The 24,614-nt window shown below is 39.7% G+C and overlaps 2 protein-coding genes across 4 annotated transcripts; both read left to right on the top strand.

Moving 5' to 3' along the window:
- The first annotated feature begins 3,202 nt into the window (after positions 1–3,202).
- psmg1 (proteasome (prosome, macropain) assembly chaperone 1) lies at positions 3,203–13,094 on the top strand. The gene is made up of 7 exons (XM_026182693.2): positions 3,203–3,434; positions 4,854–4,957; positions 5,771–5,916; positions 7,487–7,549; positions 8,620–8,818; positions 10,600–10,730; positions 12,933–13,094. The coding sequence occupies exons 1-7, from the start codon at positions 3,316–3,318 to the stop codon at positions 13,008–13,010; spliced, it is 840 nt and encodes a 279-aa protein (XP_026038478.1). The 5' UTR covers positions 3,203–3,315; the 3' UTR covers positions 13,011–13,094.
- Positions 13,095–13,983: 889 nt separating this feature from the next.
- ccdc15 (coiled-coil domain containing 15) lies at positions 13,984–24,578 on the top strand. 3 transcript variants are annotated; one of them, XM_026183133.2, is made up of 11 exons: positions 13,984–14,120; positions 14,318–14,453; positions 15,133–15,282; positions 15,997–16,092; positions 17,079–17,195; positions 17,287–17,388; positions 21,100–21,207; positions 21,289–21,392; positions 21,689–21,883; positions 23,526–23,674; positions 23,754–24,578. In XM_026183133.2, the coding sequence occupies exons 2-11, from the start codon at positions 14,340–14,342 to the stop codon at positions 23,801–23,803; spliced, it is 1,185 nt and encodes a 394-aa protein (XP_026038918.2). In that variant the 5' UTR covers positions 13,984–14,120; positions 14,318–14,339; the 3' UTR covers positions 23,804–24,578. The 3 variants fall into 3 exon arrangements, with proteins under 3 accessions (XP_026038918.2, XP_026038917.2, XP_026038916.2); XM_026183132.2 differs by having other exon boundaries at positions 13,992–14,120; positions 14,302–14,453; XM_026183131.2 differs by having other exon boundaries at positions 14,023–14,453.
- Positions 24,579–24,614: the final 36 nt, after the last annotated feature.

The following is a 24,614-nucleotide window of genomic DNA, read 5'->3' as shown; positions in this document are numbered from 1 at the left end:
TTAGACGAGAGCATTTCCAGGACTTGATTTCACTCAGCTAGCTCTGCAAGGCCTCAAGGAGCAGCTGTTCAGTGAGGTGAGAGACTGGTGGCTGAGTTTCCAGACCAAAATGGAATTATGTCCCTATTTTCATCCTGATGCACTAAAAGTGCAGCTTGCCTGAAATTGAAATGAGAGTCTTGCAGTTCTGGGTATCCGCACCTGCCTAGTATGCACCTCAATCATTCAGCAGGTTTGACAGTAAGAGCCAAGTTTAAAGAGAGGGAAATGCAATAAACCTGAATATGTAAACATTGCATCTTACAAATATGAAAACCTGCAAAACAACACAATAAAAAAAATCTGTACATGAGTCAAAATCTCTCTCTCTTGTGTAAGCAAAATACATTTTTGACTCAATAAAAAATAACAAGTGCTTTCAAATTGCTGTATTTATGAATAGCTCCATTGTCTTGTCTGCTTCTGTTTGAACTACGCTCTCTTTTGCGCATAATTAATGCTCTTAAATGTGTGGAAGGTAACCTTGTCTCATATGCCTCTGTGTGAAAAGTACCCTCTTCTGTGTATAATTAATACTGTCAAATTGTTCTCGGTGTGAGCAGTGCGCTTTTCTCCCTTCCCCCTCTTTACCTTTGTGTTAACAGCATAGTCATTCCTTTTGTGTGTCAGCTCTGTTTATTTCATGTTTTCTAAGTAGAGATTGTTTTGGTTGATTTGGAATTCATTCTACTTATATAATGCGATTTTCTTTAAAAGCCTAATTCATGCAGCTTAATCAGCAGGCAAGATGGGTATGTTGAGATAAATCTTTTAAGGGGAGATGAGCACGCCCCTGCCAACCACCGCAAGAGGAATGTGGTGCTCTTGATCAAAGTGTAGGACAAACAGACAAACCCTCGTCCCCGCTGGACGGACTCCTTATCTGTCCCCTCTGACTGTCTGTCCTATTTTTAATGGACAGTAAAGTTGTGACATGCCCTGTTTGTCCCATTGTTGACATTCCTCTATTCTCTTAAGCCCTGGAGGCTTTGTGTTTGTTAAGCTGTAGAGCATCCCTCCTCCTCCTCCTCCCTCTCTCCCCTCTCTCTACTATCAATTACATTAACAGCATCCCGAAGCTTCCCCCTAGCATGTTGCTCCATTTTGTGACAGGAAGCCTCACTGCTGTTAGTTTATGGCCTCCTGCTACATTATTGCACTACGCTGGTAATAGAGCATACTCTCTATTCTAGTCCAGACTTTGTCCTCTAATCCGAGCCCTCTTTCCAACGCCAGACGTTTTCTGGTGACAATGAAGTATTTTTATGGCTGTGCTGATATCATCACATTTCTGTTTGTCCCTCATCTCCCAGGGCACCGCTTACGGGAAAATGAATTATACAATACAATAGATGGGGTGGATGCTCTGCAGTCAACTTGAGGCCAATTTGCCCTAACATGACTTGGCTTGTGTTTCCAGCTAGCTATACAGCTGAAGGTAATTTGAAAGCTTCTGAAATTTTGTATTCCTGCTTTCTTCCTCTCGTGTTAATTATGCATTACCAGGAAGACGCTGGTGGAGCCATGTGGCATGTCAAGTTTACCTCTGATCGTTACCAAGGCCAGAAATAGTACATCAGGCATCCCGACTCTAATTGCTTGTCGTATTCAAGCCAGTATGCATTGTAAAACCACACACCATGTAAATTCAATGGAGAGCCACAGCCTTAAATCATTCATTGATTTGAGTGAACTGCAATGGCAGAAAAACGCTGGAAAGTCATGCTGCCTCGGGCTTTGAGCTTCCCCCAGGATTGTGTGGAGTGATGGTTTTGCACTTCTCCGTGTGCACGCACAGCATGTTTGAGCCACTCAATTCAAGGTATTTCTGCACATGAGATGTTAATATTATGCTTCACTTGCTTCAAGCTTGATCTTAAAGCTGACCCCTTGCTCATTTGAACATTGAAATACCTTTTCTTGTTTTAATCATTTGTCCTGTTCATTCACAGCCCAGAAACGATAAAAAAAATTAACAGGAATCCTCCTGTAAGCAACAACAAAAAAAAAAAAAAGAAAGAAAGAAAAAAGAAAAAAATTCTCTGAACAGTCTCATTTTTTGTCTTAAATAAATTGCTCATAAATTCCCAAAATTGAAACTCATATATGGACATTGAGATTTAGAGAAGTTCAATAAACACTCCAGTTAAAAAAAAATCTGGCAATTATTTCATGGTTCAGACTTACACCGTTAAAAGACACTCTGGAGAAAAATGAAAAACTATCATATAAGATAACTGAATGCAAAAATAGTTTGCATCTATTTATTTAGCTCTAACACACTGACATAGTTTATCTCAAGGAGTTAAGAGATTCAACCATTTAGATAACTTTATGAGAGTCAAACTCCATACTTCACTGGCCACAAACAGCAAATTTGATCTTAAATGTATTATTATTATTATTATTATTATTATTATTATTATTATTATTATTATATCATTATTATTATTATTATTATTATTATTATTATTATTATTATTATTATTATTATTATTATTATTATTATTATTATCATTATTATTTATAAAGAAATGTTAAAAGTAAGATCCTCTTAATGAAGGATCTGTTTACAAAACTCACAAGCCACTTCCTTGGCTACACCTTTCCAGCACTGGTTCAGACTCCCTTTGACCTTCTGAACTGCCTTAATTCTTCATATCATGGATTTAACAAGCAACTGGAAACATTCCTCAGAGATTTTGGTCCTGACTTGATAGCATCACGGGATTGCTGCAGATTTGTCAGCTGCACACCCATGATTTGATTCTCCCATTCCACCACATCCCAAAGATTTCTGTTGGATTGACATCTGGAGACTTTGGAGGGGATTTGAGAACAGTGAACTCACTGTTTTGTCGAAGAAATCAGTTCAGTTCATATGTTGTGCCTTTATAAATGCTCTTCTGCATACCTTGGTCAGATCGAGTGGTTCTTTCACGAAACTGCTACTTTTAAATATCCAAGTATTTTCATTATTGTGAAATATTGCTATTCCCACAGGAGGAGCTAAACAGCAATTTACTGATATAATCTGAAGTATTAAAGATGATTTCTTTGCGATTTTGGCCAATGCTGTCGCTGTCCACTGGACCTCATGTTTGGTCATCTGGGTTTGTAGGCTCAACTCATTTATTCTGAAATTTCAGTGTTTAAAATTAGGCTTTTATTCTGAAGAGATCCTGCTGCCGGCGGAAGTCGTGGCATGCACGTCATGGCTACCCGTCTGAAAAATCTGTAGCTAAACTTTCACTTTGTTCTGAAAGCACAACGATTATGGCGACGTTTTTCGGGGAAGTGCTGTCGGTTTACTCTCGGGCTGTGGAGGAAGACGACGACGAGCTTGATGAAATCGAGGAAGATGAGCAAATCCGCAGAGAGCTGGAGGAAAAAAGGTAAATAACTAGCTGTAGCATCGGGGAGTGAACGCAGAAAAAGCATGCAGAGGGGAATCGGGTTTAGTTAATCTAGCTAGTTAGCTCGCTGAAATTCAGAGATTATTGCCAGTGAAATACTAAGACGTACAAAGGTATGCAGACCATATCATCCCAGTTTAAGCATTTTCTTACTCTGTCAGCTGGATGGATATCTGCCGCTGAAGCTAACTGAGCTAACATGACACATGAGTTTTCAGTTCACCCATTCAAACAGCATTTACACACGTAATGCAGGAACCAGTTTTTAACACTTTCGTCAAGTGTACAAAAAGATATGGCAACATTGTCATTGCTATTATGCCCTTAAATACGGAAATGGTTAGTAATAATAATAATAATGATAATACAGAAACTTAGTAGTCAAACAAAACGTTAGGGTAGTGTCAGGAAGGGCATCCTCAAGAGTGAGATTTCCATAAAAATCAGTCGAAGCCCGGTTTATCAGTGCTGCTGATTGAAGACAGAGGAAGAGAAGATGTGTGTTTGGAAGCTGCCAGAGAGAAGGAAAGGTAGGAGGTGAGGGTAAGGACTTTAAATGCAAAGGATTTTAAATGTGAAGCTTTCAGGGTGCCGGAAAGAGGAAGACAACAGAGAAAAATAATGGATGCAATGAAGGAGGAGATACAGAGGGTTGGTCTGACAGAGGAAGATGTTAGGTTGGAAGGGTGAGATGGAGGCATTATCCATTACAAAATTATGAAAGTATTTGTATGTGTAGTTTTTCCAGAATTCGATCTAGAGAATAGCACATTTCATGATTATTTTATGTAAGAGAAAACAATATATTAAAATCAAGTTTTTCAAAGGCAAACCAACACATTGTGTGATGACAGGCAAAAAGTAGACACATAGATTTTTATTTTGTTTTTTGTCTTTCTTTTCATTCATTATATAGACAAAAGTTCATGTTACACCTCCAGGAGCTGCTCATCTATGGAAACCTGTAAGCACACAGTTTTTGTGCTGATGTTAATGCCAGGGGAAGTTTGGAGCTCTGCTTTCAATGAGCAAGCAGCGCGTAGGCGACGTTTAAGCTCTGTATGCCTCAGCACTCAGCAATCCTGCCCTGTACATGATTTCTGAATGCTTCCCAATTCCCATAATATCACTTAAAGTTGTTCATGGAATATGGGAGGAAAGAAAAATCTCAAACTGTTGCAACAGTGGCGTCCTATTACAGCAATACACTTGATTTTAGTGATCTTCGTAGAACGACGTGTGGAAGGCTGTCTAAACATCTGAGTTTAAATATTTTGTTCACTAAGCCCAGAACCCAGGATTGGCAGATCTCATTAGGAGGAGCAGTTTTATAAATGTATAAAAATGTTGATTGGGGGAAAAATCTTTAAACTCTTTCTTCTCCACAAAACCAAACAGAGAGGTTCATCTGCACTGGAGCCCTGAAGTCTCTGAGTCGCTGAAGTCTGGAAACAAGTTGCAGTGTTCAGACTTCATCCTTGCTGTAGGACAAAATGCTTCCAGTAAGTTGCTGCTGTCTCTGTCCTGTCTGCTGACTCACCTGTGATTGGTTTAACTGGATGCCCAATGTTATTACACATTAAATGAATATTTAATATCCCCGTCGGGACACTGGAACATGGTGGACCAAAATGTCAACTCAGAGGCAGTAACAGAATATTTCCAAGAATCTTTTGTACTTTTAAAAATGATGACATGGGAAGCGAGTAGGTTATGGTGCTAAAACACTGCAGGAAATATAATGCAGACAGTCGGGGATTTGTGTTTTGATCATCACTTAATCTGCATCTTATTTTCTCAATTATTCAATGAGTCTTGAACCTTTGAATATGTAGTTTTTAAAATTTTTTTAACTAACTGTTTTCACTGAGTTGGTGACTGTTTTATTTCTTTGAAGTGAGGTTTTGATCCACAGCTCTAGGTGGCAGTAGGCCACGCCCCTCGGCAACACTAACACTGTATACTACTGTGGACTGGGATAGCAACAACATGCATTTTGGTGATCTGAAAAAATTCAGTTGACATCAGATCTTTTTCAATTCAGTTTTATTTATATAGCACCAAATGACAACAATAGTTGCCTTAAGGCACTTTATATTGTAATCCCAGTTAAATAAACTTATTAGTTTTTCAAGCCTACCTTCAATATCTTAAGTCTGGACTTTTATTTTTGCTCATAATCTTTCCTTTTGCTATTGTTCCCTTCCGTGAGGGATACCAGTAGCGCTCTTGTTATTTCATGTTTCCTATTTGGAAATAAACACTTGACTAACTTGTGAGCTTTCTTTTAAAACTGAGAGACTCTGTCTGCACAGGTTTTCTGTCAGTGCACATCCTGTCCACGCCAAACTGGGATACAATCGGACGTGCGTCGGTGTGGAACGAGAGGAGCCGAGCTGTAACGGGGCAAAGCTGCGAGGAATCAGCGTGTGTTTTCTACAGACACAAGGACAACCCAACAGTGAGTGACGCACCGAGCGGGGCAGCACTTCAAAATATATCTGAAAGCTCCTGACGGTCGAGAACTCGATGATCATTCAGTTTAATGGGTTTGCTCCTGAACTTCTGTTTAATATTTTTCAAGTGCTGTTTGAGATGTTCGCTCATTTATATCAAGGGCACTTTATAATGGCTGCGGCCTGTTCGCTGTCGAGCTGCAAACAGATGAGATATCATAAAAGAAAAATCTGAATAAATTACGTGCAGTGCAAGAGTAAAGAATGAAATGCTGGTTCTGTTACAAAACTTGGAAGAGAGGCCATTACACAGAGGATTAATGAACCCTGGTAATCTAGTGTCTGTTGTCAGAGTTATAACCGACCGGTTGATTGTGTGCAGAACCGCCTGCCCTCAGCCACACGTGATTCAATCGAGATAAATGTAGTGAACGGTTGCTCCTGCGCTGCCGAGGAAGCTTCAGATTTATCACGAGTGTCCTGCTGCCTTCAGGTGGCTGCTGGGATTTAATGTACTGGGGGACCACAGGAGCAGCTGTGGACAGCAGATACCGCGACAGTTGGCCATTAATTTAAAGATCACTGATTTACTAAAAGTCCTGCTAGCACAACCTTCATTTTTAATGCTGATTTAAAGGGTGGGGAGTGTGTTTTAGACAGTAGTTGGTGTGTGTGGTGGAAAATAATGCAGCAAAAGCAGGGATATTAAGTCTAAATAAAGCTCTCAGTTTAGTGTAGGATCAATAAACGTGATTTTTCTTTGAAGAGTCGAGAAGCCTGAAGAAGTTTGTAATGCGTCCACTTTAATCAGTCATCGGTGGAAAGAAAACTTTAATGTGAGTTAGAAGATAAATCATTGGTTTATGTTTTTTGATAAAGGCAAAATACCCAGTGTTTGCTGACCTCATGTTCCTGATTGAAATCTCTGACAATTAACTGACTAAATAGTAAAGTAATGCTCTAACGTAAGTGTGTGTGTTGAATCAAACTAATTTAGCTACGTATTTAGTGGAAGGGGTGGCTACAGCCTGTCCCCTGTCCTGGAGTGAGAGGCGGGTTACACCCCGGAAAAGGTCACAGTTCATCCCAGTGAAAGACAACCATTCTCTTTCACATTCACACCCAGTTTAGCCAGTTTAGAACCACCTAAACTAATCTTTGTCTTTCCGTGGGGCCCCAAATTTCCCGGTCCCATGTCTTTCAGTGTCAAGTACATTCTTCTTTAATGTTTTGGGTGGCAAATACCTTGTAGGTGGGTTTGTAGTAGTATTAAAAAACAAAACTAGAGACACTATATTCAAGACAAAAAATGGCCACACAAACTTCTGGATTATTTGAATATTTAAGAATCCATACTTGTCGGTCCTCTGGGTGTTTAGTTTGACTTTAATTCAACAACTTTAACTAATTATTGCAGAGCTTAAAATGTTGATTTACTCTTCTCTGATTTAAACTCATTTAATCAGTTAGAATATGGGGAAATCCTATTGCATTTGAATATTAAAGGTCTGAAAATGTTTAGTTTTTTTAAATTATGAAAGTTGAATAAAAAGTTTTATTTTTCTTTCCTTGAAGGTTTTGATATGCCAGGTGTCGTGCTACGTTGCAGAAGACCAGCTTTTTCAGTGGACAGAAAAGGTATGTTTAATGAACTAAGCGAAGAACTGCAGGGAGATTGTGTTATGTTGTTAACCTAGACTTTTTTTATGATGTGAAATGTGAGCCAGTGGTTGTTGGCGACCCATTCTGAGGACTTGAGCTGAGCATTTTTGACACTGAATGCTCATAAGCTAAGCCCGATTTAAAGAAAGCCCTGCTTCATGCAAGAAACTACCGGCTGAGCCTATAAACTCAGATTAGAGAGGTCAAATAAAACTTTTTACAGCAGTTGTCCCTTGAAGTTTAATGCATTTAAACTTCAAACTTCCATCATTTATATACAGTTTGTTTTTTCTTTGTGCAGAGCCCTCCAGGCCAGCATCTGCTTCTCAGTCTCTAAACCCATTTTTTTTCTTCTTTTAGTTCAGCACAATTTTATTTATTTTTTGTTTCACTTGTGAAGCACAACAGCATCATAAAGCATAAGGTTTGCTATAATATACATTTACCAGTATCTCATCCAGGCATGATCAAGAAGCTCAGATTTTTAGACCAAACAGGAGAACTGGGATAAAGTGTGATCTTGTGATGGTTGTTGGTGCTACACAGGCTGGTTATAGAGATCAGAAACTGCTGATCTCCTGGGATTTGTTATAGTGCAAAAGCAGGGTAGCATCTCACACACTAAACCTTCAAATTGGCTACAGCAGCAGGAGACCAAAGAAAATTTCACTCCATTTGGCTGAGAACAATAAACTAGGCTGTACTAGACACCGGCACACCAAAACAGAAGCAAATTGGAAAAATATCAACTGGTCTCACGAGTCTCCAGTCCTGCTGCCAGAATTTGGTGTAAACAACATTGATATATCCTGCTTCGTGCCAAATGTTCAGGCTGGTGGTAGTGTGGAACATTTTCTTGGTACATATTAGGTCCCTTATGTGTTCAGTAATAAATCAACCACTGAGTGTACAGTAATTATTTATTTACTGGCTTTTTTTTTTTTAACCACACACTGAGATTACAGTGAGACATGGAGGTTTTTCAGCGTGACCAGCATGGTTACAGTGTTGTTTGCCTGACTGTGTGTTTCTTTTGTCTCCTGTAGGTGTTTGACTGTCTGCAGCTCAGAGAGCTGAATGTGACGGTTCTGTCAGACACCTCTGTGGCTGATTATAAGACGGCAGACTATCTGGGCGGCAGCTCCGCTCCCTTCCTGCGCTCTCTCCACACCAGTGCTTTTGGTGATCAGCCTGTCTGCCAGTCACTGGAGCAACCCAACATAGTTACTGGACTTGCAGCTGCAGGTATTACTGTTGCACGACTGCGTGACTCGGATGTCTCAGACTTAAACTGTTCGTACTTCTTTTTCTCTCTCATTTTGCAAACGCACAAGGAAAACCTACAGACGCTGCATAAAAAACTGCAACTCTGTTTCCCCAGTCGTGGTATTGCTGTGCAAATTTAGCAGAAAAAAACCACCTTTGATGTTTGATTGAATGGCAGCTTTATTCTTACAGATGGGTTAGGGAGGCATTTTCCTTTAACCCAGATTTCCTGCCTTCTAGGCAACCTTTCCTAAGTTATTTTGGTGTCATGTGCACCTCTTGTTTCCTTTCCATGTTTGAAATCAACACCTGCCAAGCACCAGATTCTCCTACTGAACAACATATACATGAATAAATCTCTGATAGGCCAAAATCAGCCAGAAATATAAGCCAGGTGATTTACTGGTCAGGCTCTAGTTCTGCAGACCGTATTCCCATTCTTTATAAATTAATGAAAAAACCCTCTACAGAGTTTCTATAGAGTCTTATGTGTTAACTCAGGAGTTTTATCCTACTTCTATAAGACATTTATCTGAAACAGTGTAGATGACCAAGACAATTACTGTGAAAAGAAGAAACCGGAAGAAGTAATTTTCTCACAGACATACAACAAGTCATGTTTCTGGTATAAATTAGGCCTTAGCAAAGGAATTGCCTCAAACGTTTTTCATGACCACCAGAGGGCGACACCGGTGCTTGCACAAACACCCCAGTACTGTAGAAGTCTGAGTAAAAGCAGCGTTCGGCCCCAACCTCTGTTTGCTTATGAGTTTAAGGGCTTGGTCATGTGATTTGAGTCATGCTGACTAAAACATGAAGCCCATTTTGTGAATTTTGTCTGTTTAAATTTCAGAATGGTTTATCTGGCGTATGCTCATGCTAATGTCTTGTTATTGACGTGTCACTGGGTTGTGAGCATGCGGTTTCAATCACATCCACACCTTGCCCACTGCAAAAGGTTTCAAGACACCAAAGCTCAGTTTGACGTCACAGTAGCTATGTCCATCTTTTGTATCTGGGCTCTGTGGTGTAGTGGTTAACACATACATGCCAAAACTCCCTGGATGGAGACACAAGTCCAGCCTAAAGAGGTCACAAGTTAATGCACTCAAAGTGCTGGTCAAAGACCAGATTAATGGGATTATTGCATCAGGCAAGCTGCCTCTTTCCACTGTGGTGACCCCTTGGGAAATAAGCGAGGTGCTGAAAATATCTTACTGTTCATTGTGAACTGAGATCAGTGTTTTAACTTGAAAATATTTTCACTTTCTGTGTATGTCATTTCCAATTTGGTCTTGAATTCCGTTTAAAGTGGCTTTAAGAAGGTGCTTTATAAAGACACATATTTAACACCTAGTTCTGCTGCACAGCACCAGTCTTTCTCTTCAGTAATGGGACAAAGTGAAATAGGCTGTAAAAGTTCTGTAAATAAAGCTTTAGCTGTGTTTGTTTCCCAGCTTTTCTTGTTGAAGTGTCCTTGAGTAAGATACTGAACCCCAATTTGCTCCTGATGTGTGTCTGTGTGTGTTTGAGAAGTCGCTTTGGACAACAGTTTCTGCCAACTGAATGAAATGTGGTGCCATTAGGCTCCTCTCCACTCACTGAGAACATAAAGTCCTGCATCCTGATTTTTGGTGCGAGTGCTCTTAAAGACGCAGGTTCCAAACAAACAGATGTATCATCAGGAGATCACTGGACGGTCACGCACACCTCATATCAATAACCTTGGTGTCTTCTTCTTCTTTGTGCTGTTTCATCAGTACTGAACCACTGCCAGGTCCACCGCATCGCCGCTGTTGTTTACCAGTGTTACAGTGATGTCATTGGCCCTGACTCTGTCACCATGGAGACCTACAAGCCTGTATTAACCAAACTTGGCAGATCTATACAGGTGAGCTGTTTTTCCTTTTTATATCTGAAGAGGCTTTTAAAAAGGTCACAAAGGAAGGATGCACACGAATGTCCTACATCTACTGAGCCGCTCTCTTGGCTGAACCCCAGTCGATGACGCCACTGCAGGTTTTAATGCTGATGGAAATAGAGCTGTAAAGTTTGAGGAGCAAACTTTCAAAAGTTTATTTCAATTTTAAGGTCTGTCTTTCGAGCAATAGCCACAGTCAGAGCTCCCACAGGTCATTTAAAAGTCACAGATAGTGAATGAAACTGAAAGAAAGTGTCTCCTGAAAAGGTGTGTGATTAAGAGAAGTCATAAACACTTTCATTTTGTAAATAGGTTGCTCAGCATTTGTTATTTTGTTGTCAACCTCTATTTATTTTAAGATTCACCTACATTTTATTTATAGAGCAACGCAATAACCTTACCATATAACAAGACATGTTATATGGTAAGGTAAAGACCCTGCAATAGTACAAGAGGAAACCCAAATGATCAGAAGATTACCTATGAGCAAACACACGGCGGCAGTGGGAAGAAAGAACACCTTTTTAACAGGAAGCGATCCCCAGCAGAACCAGGCTCAGAGAAGTGATGGGAAAGAGAAGAGAGACAAAGGGAGAGCAGAGAGAGATCAATACAAAGCAAACTACAGGAGTGAGCAGACAGAATTTAATGCTATGCAGTAGCAGTGTATAGATGCATTGTGAATGAGAAGAGCAGAGTTGAGATTGGTCGGTGCATCATGGGAAGTCTCCCAGCAATCTGAGCCTGCAGCAGCATTAACTACGGGATAGCTCAGGGTCACCTCTTCCAGCCTAACTATACCCTAACTGGGAGCTTGTTGCACAAAGAGGGGCCTGATATCAAGTTAACCAGAAGCCAGAAAAGCAATGTTATAACAGAGACTCATACAGAGTATTTAAAACAATAGGAAGCGTCCACTGCATTTTCTGTTTTTTCTCCTGTTGTTTTTTAATGTTTAACATGTTTTTGGGCTTTGTGGTGAACTCAATCTCCTGTTCCAACCCACTTTAGGACATCTGCATAGATCGCACACTGATAATCCTTCACAAAAGATGCAAATGCAGCAGCACTAGTTTTCAGCATGAAAAGGATATTTCTAATTTTAGCTATATTGTTCTGATAAATAAAGGTAGTCCTAGATGGGTTTAATCGATGTTAAAGAACTCCTTCTGGTCAAAAATGACTCCCGGGCCACAAGAGTGAGTGTTTGGTTAGACGTCTGTGAAGGTTCTCAGTCATCGTGGTGGAGAGAATCTGGGACTCTCCACCATTTGACTCTTAGAACTGAAGAAGCTTCTCGGATGAGAAGTGAAACGTCTTCAAGCAACTTAAACAAGTCCAGACGCTTTTCTTTCCAAGCTCCTTAGACTGTCTGGTTAGACCTTTGAGATTTCTTGTAGACACAGTTCACAATCTAAACTCATGTGAAACTTCTGTAGGTTTACTTTATTACGAGGATCATTAACGGCTTAATCTTGTCAGTAATCACATTTTTGTTCATCAGGCCTGCGTGGTGGATAGCTCTAATCCATACAACACCCATGAGCCTTGACGGCTTGTTGCAGTGCAGGAGAGGCAGAATCAGAGTGGAAGCCAAATGAAAGTGCTTCACTGTTGAATTTATCTGAAATATGGTTCCCAAATGAAACCAAACCCAGAAGCAGGGATTCCAGCAGCAGCTTGTGTTATAATTTTTCTCTTTCAACCTTTAAGATTTTTGATTTGATAAAACTTTGCGAAAAAGTGCCCTCGGAGTCTCAGATTAAAATCTCCCAAGAAAGTTTTAGGTTTGCATGTTTGACTTATTATCAACGATCCTTTCCGATGCAGCTGCTCTTCCCTTGCTGATGAATTATCCAAGAGTGATTCATGCTCCAGCTCTGACTCAGGCAACATTGTCTTTGGTTACTTCACAAGTCAGGTGTCTAAGATCAAAGAAGATGAGTTGTTTTTTTGTTGTTGTTTTTTTCAGCAAATTTGTCAGTGCCTACTGTAACGATGGAAATGCGCTTTATTTATACCCGAGATCTCTTTTATATACTTTGAAACCCTTGCAAGTTTTTAGAGAACATCAGTCATCAAATCCATGAGGGTTTATAAAACAAAAAGCTGTATTTAAATGAAACGAAACTGTTTTTCATTTTCATTTCCTGCATTTCTCTTTCTCCTCAGCTCGATCCGTCTCCAAGCACAGATGCCCTGCGCAAGTTTGTCAGGACCACCGACCTTCAGAGCAATCTTTACATCTGAGTCCGTGCTGCACCCTCTGTAATTCTATTTTTCTGTCGTAAAATGCTGTCATTTTTTAAAATAAAGACATTTTAAGGAAAAAAATATTAGAAATCTTTTAAGTTTAATTATTTACTTCAGTCTGTCCATAAATAATAGGTCCTAAAAGTTTCCAAAGAAATGCAGATGCATACCAAGAAAGCTGTTGCAGCTTTATGGAGAACATATATAAACTTTTAACTTGCCTGTAACTATTTTCTTAAGAATTACAGGCTAAATCGTTCCACAAGGTGATACAGACAGTCCACGTAAAAACATTTCCATCGGGGATAAAAACAGCTGAGGTTACTTGAAACTACAGATTTGTAAACTGCTCAAAAGTTTCCTCCGTTTTCCTCCCTCTCTGATTCCTGAATAAAGTCAATTTTATAAATATTTTTATTGGGTTTTTTTTTCTAGAGAGTCAGATAAGTATTTTTTGAATGCATATAAAATTTGGTACAAATATTCTTGGATGAAATCTGTCAACCTTTGGTTCCTTCTGAGTTTTTGTGCCTGCAAAACTAATAACACTCCCAGATTAGTGAGCCTTGAAAAAGCACGTTTGATAGATGTGTCCTCTGAGCTATAATCTCTTGCATTAATCTCACATGAAGTTATTAAGTGCTATACATATCCTTTTGGGCGAGCATGTCTCATTATTCCCACTGATCTCCTGTCAGCTGTGCATGCTATGGCAACAGCAAAAATAAGCCCAACAGTAGCTGAGAAGGGCCTATATTTCCATTTTATGGCAAGCACAGTTTCATTTTGGTGCAGAAAAAAGACAAAACTGAAAGCAACATGTCACAAAGGCAACAAAATGCTTTATTATAAAGTCTTCTTACACATTTTCAAGTTATATGTATGCATGTAATCATTGTTTATGAAATTATTACTATAATTTATGAAATGGACAGATTGGAGTCGTTTCATTTCCCAGTGTGTGGGGATGACAGCCCTGCCAGTGTTTCCTCCTGGCCAGATGGGGGCAGCAGTGCGCCGGTGAACCCCAAAACGCTCAAAGAAGTTGAAGTGAGCGAAACTCAAACAAACCAGTTGGTCTAGATTGTTCACAGGTCCTCGTAACAGGTGCTTTTAAAAAAATTATTTTTTGCCATTTAAACAGTGGAGATCGTGCATAATAGAGTCGATGTATGTGCTGTGTCTGTCTGTAGTAAGCCCGCGTAAAAATATTGCTGTCTGTGGGTTAGCCCTGCTTAAAACGTTAGCCTGGTTACCAGGCTACCAATGAATGCTAACCGGGTTATAGCTCCTAAAAACGGCAGGAACAAAGCTCCAGTCGGGCGGATGAAGGAACACCGAGCCTTCAGAGCCAGCAGAGTGCTGGCTGAGAGGAACCAGGCGGTGGTGGCGGTGGGAGCCTGGGTGGAGGGCGGACAAGACTTCGTGGAGCATCCGGCTGTAAGTTTGGATGTGGAGAAGCTAACTGCTGACAGTTACTGTTTGTTGACATAAGCTCTCCTTCCCGTCTCCTTTCCATTTAAATTTACTTCATACTAAAGAACTATCGATATATAAGCAAATATTCACACCGGAGGAGTTTAATCCATTGCAATTTAGACATTTATTATAACTGTTATTAATGTTGGGTGGTCTTAATCTAAAATCACTCTTCACTTTAAAATTATGTTTCTAAGACATTTCACTGTCATAAATCACCCTGATGTTCATCTCCACCTGCTCCACCCTGCTTGCACGCTCTTTTTTTACCTCTCATGTGCACTGTCTGCTGGTGTGAGTGGTCATCCACTTTCGCTATTACACCTGTCTCCTTCTCATTAACACACATGTATTCTGTCTCTCTTCTACTGACTATGAATGAATGGTTGCACTTGTGATTTGGTAAGAAAAACCTGGAAAATTTCTATTTAAATTCCAACTGTGCAAGATTATAGACTTATCAATATCAATATAGACACAGGGGGATTTTACATTAATTAAAGAATAGAAGGACATTTAACTGGCAAGTAGACTTGCCCTAGATGCAAATTTTATATAAGGTTAGCTGGTGCAAGTCTTAGTTACCCTTGGTTTTCTTCACTACAGTTTTCTAAACTAGTTTTCCTGTGTCTTGGTTTAGACTCTTGCTTTGCTGACTGATGAGCTACAGGCAGAGAAGAGGAGGGAGAACGAAGAGAGCCTTCAGCGTTTTCAGGATGAAGTGCGCCACCGTGTGGCACAGAAAGCACATTTGTTCAAGAAGAGACAGCAGCTGCAGACAGATCCAGTGGTAAAAAAAAAAAAAAAAACTTGACACAAATGAAGTAATAATAATAATGGATTGGATTTATATAGCGCTTTTCTAGGCACCCAAAGCGCTTTACAATACCACTATTCATTCACTCTCACACACTGGTGGAGGCAAGCTACAGGTGTAGCCACAGCTGCCCTGGGGCAGACTGACAGAAGCGAGGCTGCCATATTGCGCCATCGGCCCCTCTGGCCAACACCAAGTAGGGTAAAGTGTCTTGCCCAAGGACACAACGACCAGGACAGAGAGCCCAGGGATCGAACCGGTGACCTTCCGGTTACAGATGCGATTCTCAACCCCCTGAGCCACGGGTTAATTATGTTCCTTTCACCCCAGATTCCCACCTGAAATTAACACTGCAGCTAACCAGATTTATAGCTAACATTATTGAGTTATTTTGACTATCATTTAGAAAAGGTAAAACAAATTGTAATGTACTATCATTGTCATTGTTAAATTTATCAAATATATTCCAGGTGTTTTATTAAGTTTAATATCTAATTAAATGGCATGTTGATTATGTTGATGTAACATAAAACCCTTAGACGAAGCAGCTCCTCATATCTGAGAAAACTTTGTGGAACCACATTTTAAACACACGGATAGCTGAGCCCTCTGATTGCCTTTCCTGCTGCTGCTGATGTTGTTGTCTGCTTGTCCTGTATTGTTGCATATGGTGTATTTTTTGTCCAGGTGACACCTGACATGCGAGTCATCTGGACCCATCGTGAAGGTGAGACAGTGAGAACTGCTGCACAGCAAAGGGTGATGGAGAGGAGACCTCAGGAGGTGAGATATTAGTAAATAATTACAGGTACAATGTGTGCACCCTCCAGAGAACTAAACTTTAGTGAGATGTGAGTTTTAGATGTGCTTTCAGCTTAGTTGCTTTTTAGGGTAGGATGGTAGTGATGTTAAAAATGGCAAAATAGTTCAGTTCAGTTACTTCAAATAGGTGAAGCTGAGGCCTAGCAGACACTGATTGGCCACGGCTGCCTATTTAGGACCTCCTGTCAGTCACAGGACGACACCCTAACTTTAAGGCTTAACAAAATCCAAGCAGATGAATTATAAAATGTTCACCCACCATACAGGTGTCATTAAAGGGGGCAAGTATCCATAGAGACCAAAACTGTAAATGTGCTCATATAACATGTGAGTCTATTGAGACTGACGATCTTTCGCATCAAGCCTCAAATGGCCTTTAGAAGAAGTGCAGTTTGTGGCTCCATTTGTAGGCCTCAGAGGTTGCTTTCCGAAGTCTTTCCTGATTATAAGAAGCTCTTAAGCCTGTATATTTTTTTTGTCCTTAATGACATGTTGATCAGAGACGTGTGTGTGGGTAAGGTGTGGCTGAGAAATTTAACGTAATGTAGATATTTACAAAAAGTGTCTGCATTTCTTATTGTCCACCAGGGATGCATCGAGTTTTCATCCCACTTGTAAACTGATAGTCATCTTCTTTATAGGATTCAGCCTTTAAAGTTATTTAAAGTTTTTAAAATATGTTTTAAAAGTATTATCATTGAATTCAAAAGACATTTATTTGAAGTTTGCAGTATCTGCCTCAAACGTCCATCTACTGTATTTGTTGAGACCTTGTTATCTGTATATGTTCTTTTTCTTTATTTTTTATTGTGTCGGATTGTTTATATTTTGCAGTGTGTAAAGTGTGCTGTTCTTGGATTGCAGAAGGATTCCACTGTTCCTTGTGTGACTTCACACAATGTGACACTGATTAATCTGGATTTGTATTTATTTCCACAATTTTCCAGTCTGCTGAAGGCATGAGGCAGGTCAGACTCAGACTGGCTGCCTGTCAGGTGATGCAGCAAGAGGAAACAACGTCAGAACTTCCTGGAGGCAGCTGGAACATCTCTCAAACGAGACATGTGAGCGCCTGTGTCTCATGCTTGTTCCTCTTTTCAAACCCATAATTCCATATTCGGGTTATAATTAAACATTTCCCCCTTCACTTCACAGAAAGCAGAATCTCATGCTCTGGGAGCAGAGGAGGATGCTCTAGGAGAGGAAGATGATGTTGTCTTCACCAGTCGACATGAATGTCCACTTGTTCAACAGAAGGTGACTGAATATTCAAACTGTGTCCCATGTTTATTCCTTTCAGTTTTTAATGGTTTTTCTTAACGTGAAATTCATTATATCCACACATTTACCGACCAACTCGGCCACCACATAGTTACAGATACGATTAAATTATTTTTTGTTACAGTGCTCCATTTTAAACCAACATTAAGACAAGACAGACAATACGCTAACTAAGAATAGTACAATATATACATATATATACATGCATACATACATACATACATACATACATACATACATAAGTCACTTATAAATAAATATTTGGAAAAGAAACATGTGTAGCTGTAGCAGCAAACAGTGTGTTAAGTGGATGCGTTGTACAGGGAGATGGCCACAGGCAGGAATGATTTCCTGTGTCGTTCAGTGGTGCTTTTCAGTAATCTCAGTCTCTCACTGAACGAGCTCCTGTGACTGACCAACATGTCATGGAGTGGGTGGGAGGTGTTATCCAACATTGTCTTTATCTTGGACAGCATCCGCCTCTCCGACACCACCTTGAGGGAGTCCAGCTCCATCCCCACAACAACCTTACGGATCAGTTTATTGAGTCTGTTGGCATCTGCGACCCTCAGCCTGCTCCTCAGCCTCCTATTTGGAGCATTTGCACTGTAAGATGCTTTTTTAGTCAAAAACCAACATTGAAATTCAGTGAATTTGGAACTTGCTGTACACCTCCATTAAAAATTATCTTCACTTTCATGTCATATAGTATTTAAAAGATGGATGTAAAACCTCTGGATCTTAAAAGTGAAGCCTGCATGGAAGTACCCTAATACTCCATTCTTTCTAATAGTCAGCAGGGGGTGACTCCTGGTTGTAAAAAGAAACAAGTCTATGGAAAATGACCCTATGCTTCCTCCTCAGTCACTCAAAAATGAAGATAAAGCTGGGTATATTTAGGGCAGGGAGCTGGACAAGCCACTCAGAAATGGGAAGTTGAATTAATAGGTGGCTACATGGTAGCTACACCATATGTAAACAGGCTAAAAACAGCAAGATGTAGATAGTAAGTTTGATGATCAGGCAGTTTACCGATTACAGCAAAGGTCAGAACTTGGCTTTTTGCGATGTGATGGTAAACAGGAAATCTGATGCTTTAATTGTTGGTGGATGTCAGGCTGAAAGCTCAGTGCTAGGAAGAGTAGTAGGCTTTTCTCCTCTTCTCTATTGCTGCATTTTTAAATGCCTTACATAGTGTTTATTGAGTGTAAATCGTTGCCCTTAATGTTAAAGTCCAATGTGGATTCTTAAGAATTATTTTGCCTACATGGGATGGCTAGAGCATGATGATAAACTCAACTCTTTCAACCCACAAAGATTAGATTTGATTACCTCTGCTGTACCTTTAATGATGAGTTTTGATACTTTGGTGTATGCCGATAAAGACGTGGTTTGACGGCCATTAGAAAAGTTCCTGGGTTTCTGCACTGGCAGAGTCCACCCTCACCAACATCCAGTTATTCTGTTCCATAAGCAGGTCTGAAAGCACTCAGTTCAACAAAGAGCTTCAAGGGCTAAAGATTTAAGAGTGAGCCTCTGTTTCACTCTTGCCAAAAACACGTATAGTTCAAAGTTTATGAGCATGATATAACGCCTCAAAGAGCAGAATTATAAGCCTGAAACCAGGTCAGGTTTCATTATTTCATTACAGGCTGTAATGTTTAATTTTACCACATCAACATCATCATCATCATGATAATGACGTGGATGTGTGTGAGGTTAATGGAAAAAAAAAATATAAATATAATGTCCAGTTCCCTCTCACATCTTGTGAATCATTATAAGCTCCAAACAAGGACAGTAACATAAAGTAAGGCTTATGTCAGGCTTCCTCTGTCTGTACAGATTTTTGCTTTTGTTTTTGTGTTGACTTGTTTTCACAGGAAATTGAGTGAGCTGTCAGCTAACCACACAGATATGAGTTTAGCCTCAGGGTTGTGTGTATCTTAAAAAAACAGTGTTTCGAGATTGTGAGTGTTCTGGATGAGTAAACCTGTGGAAAAAAAACTAGAGTGTTATTAAAATTGTCACTTGTTTTAAATGTTTCTCACTTTGCACGCACCTTAACTGTGGCATAACTTCAATCTTTACCAGCTGCAGCCTGTACATATGGAGTTATGCATATGAATGTTATACATTTTCAGTGCACTACACTACCTTGTAATGCTTTTAGTTGCTACTGTTGATCCATCCATCCATTCGCCTCCACTTATCCTTTTCAGGTTTGCAGGGGGCACTAATGGGATCAATGGGATTAATGGGATGAATGGAGATAAATATTGGCCAATAGAAAAGGGATAAGATGCCAGCAAAAAAGTAGAAAGTTCTTTATATTTATTTATTTCTTTATTTATTAATTGCAGAAATATTTCAGCAATAAGTCATAATCAGGGTAGCCTAATACAGACAACAGTCACAATAAGTCAGGTTAGATTCCTGTAACATTCAGAAACCAGAACTCTAATTATAAAATAAAACCAGCACAACATACAAAAATACAGTTTTTTTTTTTTAAAAATAGTGTGAAGACAATATCAATATACACACATAATCTATGATGTTAAAATCACTAGACATAGGAAAAATAAATGTGTAAAAATATAAATATAATATATGTAGGCAGAAAGTTAACACTAAAGTTAACAGATGTTGAAAAAATCCATAAATATTCTGCAGCTAAATGACAAAAACATATATTCAATATCAAATATCTGTGCACAAAAGGTATCCGCTTACATCATAGCTTCCCAGTTTAGACATGGGGGGATTATCTCCTGGTACAGCAGAAAAGCAGAAGGATAAATAATTATGGCAATGAGCCCTGACTAGTATTTCTCTCAGGTTTTTAGCACAAATTGATTTATTATTGAACAAATGACCTGTGGAAGGGTCACCAGATAAAATATGCCAATATTTACTGATACTTCTTTGTAACTGTTAAGATAAAGGAGAAAATGTGGTGGCAAACACCACATTTTTGAGCCCCTCCTTGAGAGACATTTAGGTGTCAATAAGTTGCTGCTCTCTATGTTTTTGGTCTCTTAAAGCTGTAACCTCTAATGGTTACAAATATCTCAGGCTTGTTCTTCAAAGGCTTTTTTGTATATTATGCTTGTGTCTTTTTCTTTTTTTATGTTATGATTGGCACAGTTTTGCTTTTTTGGAGGCGTTTTTCTTTACAGATGTTATTCATTAAGTAATTATTACTTATTATTAACTAATAGCATTATTACTTAATGCTAAGTTATAGCATTAAGTAATAAGGCACTACTTTTTGATTGGTCAAGGAATCTAACCTGGCTTTTAAGGGAAGTATTATCCAATAAATACTGTACAAACTACAGTATCTAATTAATAAAGGGAAATATAACCAAGTAGCTCTGTAGCAGAGAATAGGATAAATCAGAGATTGAATGTGCAGGAAACTCTTATTAAAATGAGTTCTTATAGGATGTGTCAACATTAACCAATAAAATAAAGTCAATTTTTTAATATTTGAATATCTATTTATGCTTATAAACTGATATTTTGGAGGAATACATTTTTATTTTTATTAAAAGAAATGTTTGTTTAAATGTCAACTTTTTGATAATAATGTGCTTTTAACACCTTCATACATACATTACTTTGGCTGAGGGTCAGTAGATCAGTCTTCACTCGTCTTTATTTTATTTGTATGCTTTTCAGGGAAGTGAACGTCCACTGTGGAATCCTGAACAATCACAACCTGATTCGGGATTCACATCCAGCTTCAGAATCTGGCCTCTGACTGACCAAGAAGAACTGAAAAGACAGGTAGGAATCAGAAGCATGCACAAACCTTTGGCTTTACTGGTTTGATGTCAGACGTCACAGACAGCGTGTTTGTCTCTGCAGCGCAAGTCTCAGTTCCTGATGCACCGCCGCCTGGCCATGAACATCGAGAGAGAGCAAGTGAAGGAGAACAAGCAGCACAGGAAGCACCTGAAACAGACAGCAAGGTGAAGAGAGGACAGGCGTACCATGCTGTATCGCTTCCTCTTGTGGTTTGGGGTGTTCCATTAAAGTGAATCTAAATCCTGAGATCTCTCTATAAAGTGTCAAACTGCAGATCTCTCTAACATGACACATTTTCACAGTAGAGGAAATAAAAACATTTGTTTTCTTAGCTGAACAGTGAGCTTGCTTGGAACACAATAGATATCCAAAGTCATTTAAAAAAAAACCTCCTTTAAACTTAGATTACATGTTATTGTCAGTGAAAATCTCCTTTCGTGTGTTCTTGTCTTCACTGAAGGATCAAAGCAGAGAAAGAACAGATGCGTCTGGAGGAGGAGAGGAGGCTGGAGAGAGTTCAACAGCTCGCAGAGGCCAAGCAGAAGCTGGAGGAGAGGGAGCTGCTGATTCTGGAGCGACTAAAGCTTGAGGAGGAGGAGAGAGCTGTGGAGTTACAGAGGAGGAAAAGAGAGGAGAAAGGCAAAGTAGCTGCTAGGTAATTAAGCAAGAGAGACTCAACTGAATATACCTAATGCAATTAAAACAGGAAAATCCACTGATGTTTAAATGTGGAAGTCTGTTTGCAGTCATTGGAGAGTGCTACTTGATTTTTATTTAAGGCTAGATTTTGAAGGCTTTTGTTGCCTCCAATAGGATAACAGATGTAAACCTGCTGCAAACCTATTTGAGAGACGGGGCATATGTGGGTCTGTAGGGTTAATTTTCATTTTCTGCCACTCATCTGGAGTCGCATAATATTTCTCCCAATCAATGTTTTCTGCCTCTTCCTGGCTAGAGTCTGGTCCATTTCCAGGTCCAGTGAGATGTGGTGTATAATCAATCAAGACATTTTTGTATATTGACAAGTGATTAGTAGGGGAATTCAAATTCAAATTTTATTTGTCACACACACACAACCATACACAGTATGACATGGGGGTGAAATGCTTGTAGCTGTACAATGCCCGACCATTAAATGACAAGAAAAGTTTTACAATATTTACAATTTACAGTTTACTACAAAAAATGTACAAATTAACTTAGGAATTTACAGTAAAGAATGTGCAAATAGCAGAAGAGATTATAAAGATAAGGATTATAAATTATAGGAATTATAGGATTATAGGAAATGTGTGGTGGTGCGTGTGGTGACGTGTGTGAGAGTCCAGTCTTATAGTGACGTGTTTGGGAGAGTCCAGTCCTACACCTGGTTCAGGCCCCGAATAGCCTGGGGGAAGAAGCTCCTCCTCATTCTCTCTGTTTTGGCCTTAAGGGAGCGGAAGCGCTTCCCAGACCTCAACAGTGAGAAGAGTCCATTGTTGGGATGGGAGAGGTCCATCATAATCTTCCTAGCTTTGGACTTGCACCGCTTGGTGTAGATGGACAGCAGGTCAGGGAGCTCTGATTGAATGATGCGTTCTGCCGAGCGCACCACCCTTTGCAGATCTCGTCTGTCCTGCTTGGTGCTGTTCCCAAACCAGGTGCAGATGTTTGCCGTCAGGACGCTCTCGATGGTGCAGGAGTAGAAGTTCTTGAGCACCTTCAGTGGCAGATGGAAGTCTCTAAGTCTTCTGAGGAAGAAGAGACGCTGACGGGCTTTCTTAACCAGGGTGTTGATGTGACAGGACCATGACAGGTCCTGAGTGATGTGGACACCCAGGTATCGGAAACTGTCCGCTCTCTCCACTGGCGTGCCACTGATGATGAGGGGTTTGTAATTCCTCGCCTGCTTTGTAGTGAAGTCCACGATCAGCTCCTTAGTTTTGCTGATGTTTAGGAGGAGGTTATTCTCCTGGCACCAGGTCTCCAGGTTCCTAATCTCCTCCAGGTAGGCCGTCTCGATGTTGTCGGAGATCAGGCCCACAACAGTGAAGGGGAGAATGTGAAGTCATCTCTATGGGCTGAAGAGTTAAATTTTACTTTCTAATTGTTTTGTGTTGTTAGAAATAAAATGAGCTTGACTGTAGCTGTGACTTCAGTAATAAATATATAATAAAATTGATCACATTTTAAGTCCCAGTTACACAAATGGGAAAAGTGATACCCCCTGTTTGTAAGTGTGACCCTCACAAACCACTGTTTAAAAAAAATGTATGCATGGCTTTGTGAAGCTGAACATCTCCTTATTATTTCTGCAGGTTCATTGAAGCTCTGAGAGCTCAAATGAAGGAGCGAATGTCTCAGGTGAAACTGGAGCTCCCTCCTCTCTGCTGCTGTGCGTCCTCGTTCTGGGACTCCCACCCCGACACCTGCGCTAACAACTGTGTTTTCTACAATAATCCCAAAGGTGAGGAATTCACACGCAACCATCTGCTTGCTTACTGAGCTTCAATCCAACTACATGAAAACATTTTTTTGTTCTGCAGTGTATGCCCAGGCCCTACATTCAGCATTGGCGAGTTTGGATTTGCAGTAAAAGGAAGCTGATGTCTGCCTGAAGGTCCGGTCTCAGATTTTGGAAAATCTTGTGTACATTTTCTAGCCTACGTTCAGATCAGTGCTCTCGCTTAGCACTGAGGAGTCCAGGACATGTTGAGCCTCCACAATAGAAGAGATTTATATGTTTCAGTTTATTGTTGTCTTCCAGAAATAAAATCATACGTTTCACGTAGCTCTAAGGAGGGAATCCAGAATGATGCTTTTACTCTGAAATATCTCAATGTTTTAAAGATGATTTGGTGCACAGATTGTTTTCTAAATGAGCAATAACAAACATGATGTTTCTCTTTGCCTTTGACTCCTGTCTTTGCCTGTTGCGTTATTATCGGATCATCTTCACTTTCCCCAGATCTTTGATTTTAATACTTGGAAAACTGATCATGTTTTCACTGAACAGTCAGATTCCTATATTTATTCTGCTGGTTGTGAAGCATGACATGGAGTATAAAATTTCCTTTTGAACTCTTTTCCTTTGTTTAATTATTGCTTATTAAAGCTGACAGACATTTGCTTTGATTTATTTATTGGTAATGAAGGAATTTGTGCAGTGTCTTACTCTGTGTATGTAGTTTTAATGGCGGTAGTTAATGTGCTGAGAAAGCAACTAAACTTGAAAATGTCCTTGTGAGGATTTGCTGTTTGTTGTGTGGGTCAAGAGTCATGTTGACCTGTTTTAGCACTCCATTTAACAAATAACACTTCTGTTATGTTTGTTTTTTTAAATAAATGTCACTTTCTGTGGTAAATACAAATTGTGAAATGGTGTGGTCTGCTTTTAAAAATTGTAT

The sequence above is a fragment of the Astatotilapia calliptera genome, chromosome 10, assembly GCF_964374335.1.
Source record: "Astatotilapia calliptera chromosome 10, fAstCal68.1, whole genome shotgun sequence".
In the NCBI taxonomy this organism is placed as follows: domain Eukaryota; kingdom Metazoa; phylum Chordata; class Actinopteri; order Cichliformes; family Cichlidae; genus Astatotilapia; species Astatotilapia calliptera.
The sequence above is the reverse complement of the archived record's forward strand: the minus strand, read 5'-3'. Positions and strand labels throughout refer to the sequence as shown.

Coding starts and splice junctions, on each gene's coding strand:
- psmg1 (XM_026182693.2), top strand. CDS start 3,316: ATGGCGACGTTTTTCGGGGAAGTGCTGTCGGTTTACTCTCGGGCTGTG. Junction 4,958..5,770: donor TGTAGGACAAAATGCTTCCA/GTAAGTTGCTGC, acceptor CTGTCTGCACAG/GTTTTCTGTCAGTGCACATC. Junction 7,550..8,619: donor TTTTTCAGTGGACAGAAAAG/GTATGTTTAATG, acceptor TGTCTCCTGTAG/GTGTTTGACTGTCTGCAGCT.
- ccdc15 (XM_026183131.2), top strand. CDS start 14,280: ATGAATGCTAACCGGGTTATAGCTCCTAAAAACGGCAGGAACAAAGCT. Junction 17,196..17,286: donor ACATCTCTCAAACGAGACAT/GTGAGCGCCTGT, acceptor TTCACTTCACAG/AAAGCAGAATCTCATGCTCT. Junction 21,884..23,525: donor AAAGGCAAAGTAGCTGCTAG/GTAATTAAGCAA, acceptor TTATTTCTGCAG/GTTCATTGAAGCTCTGAGAG.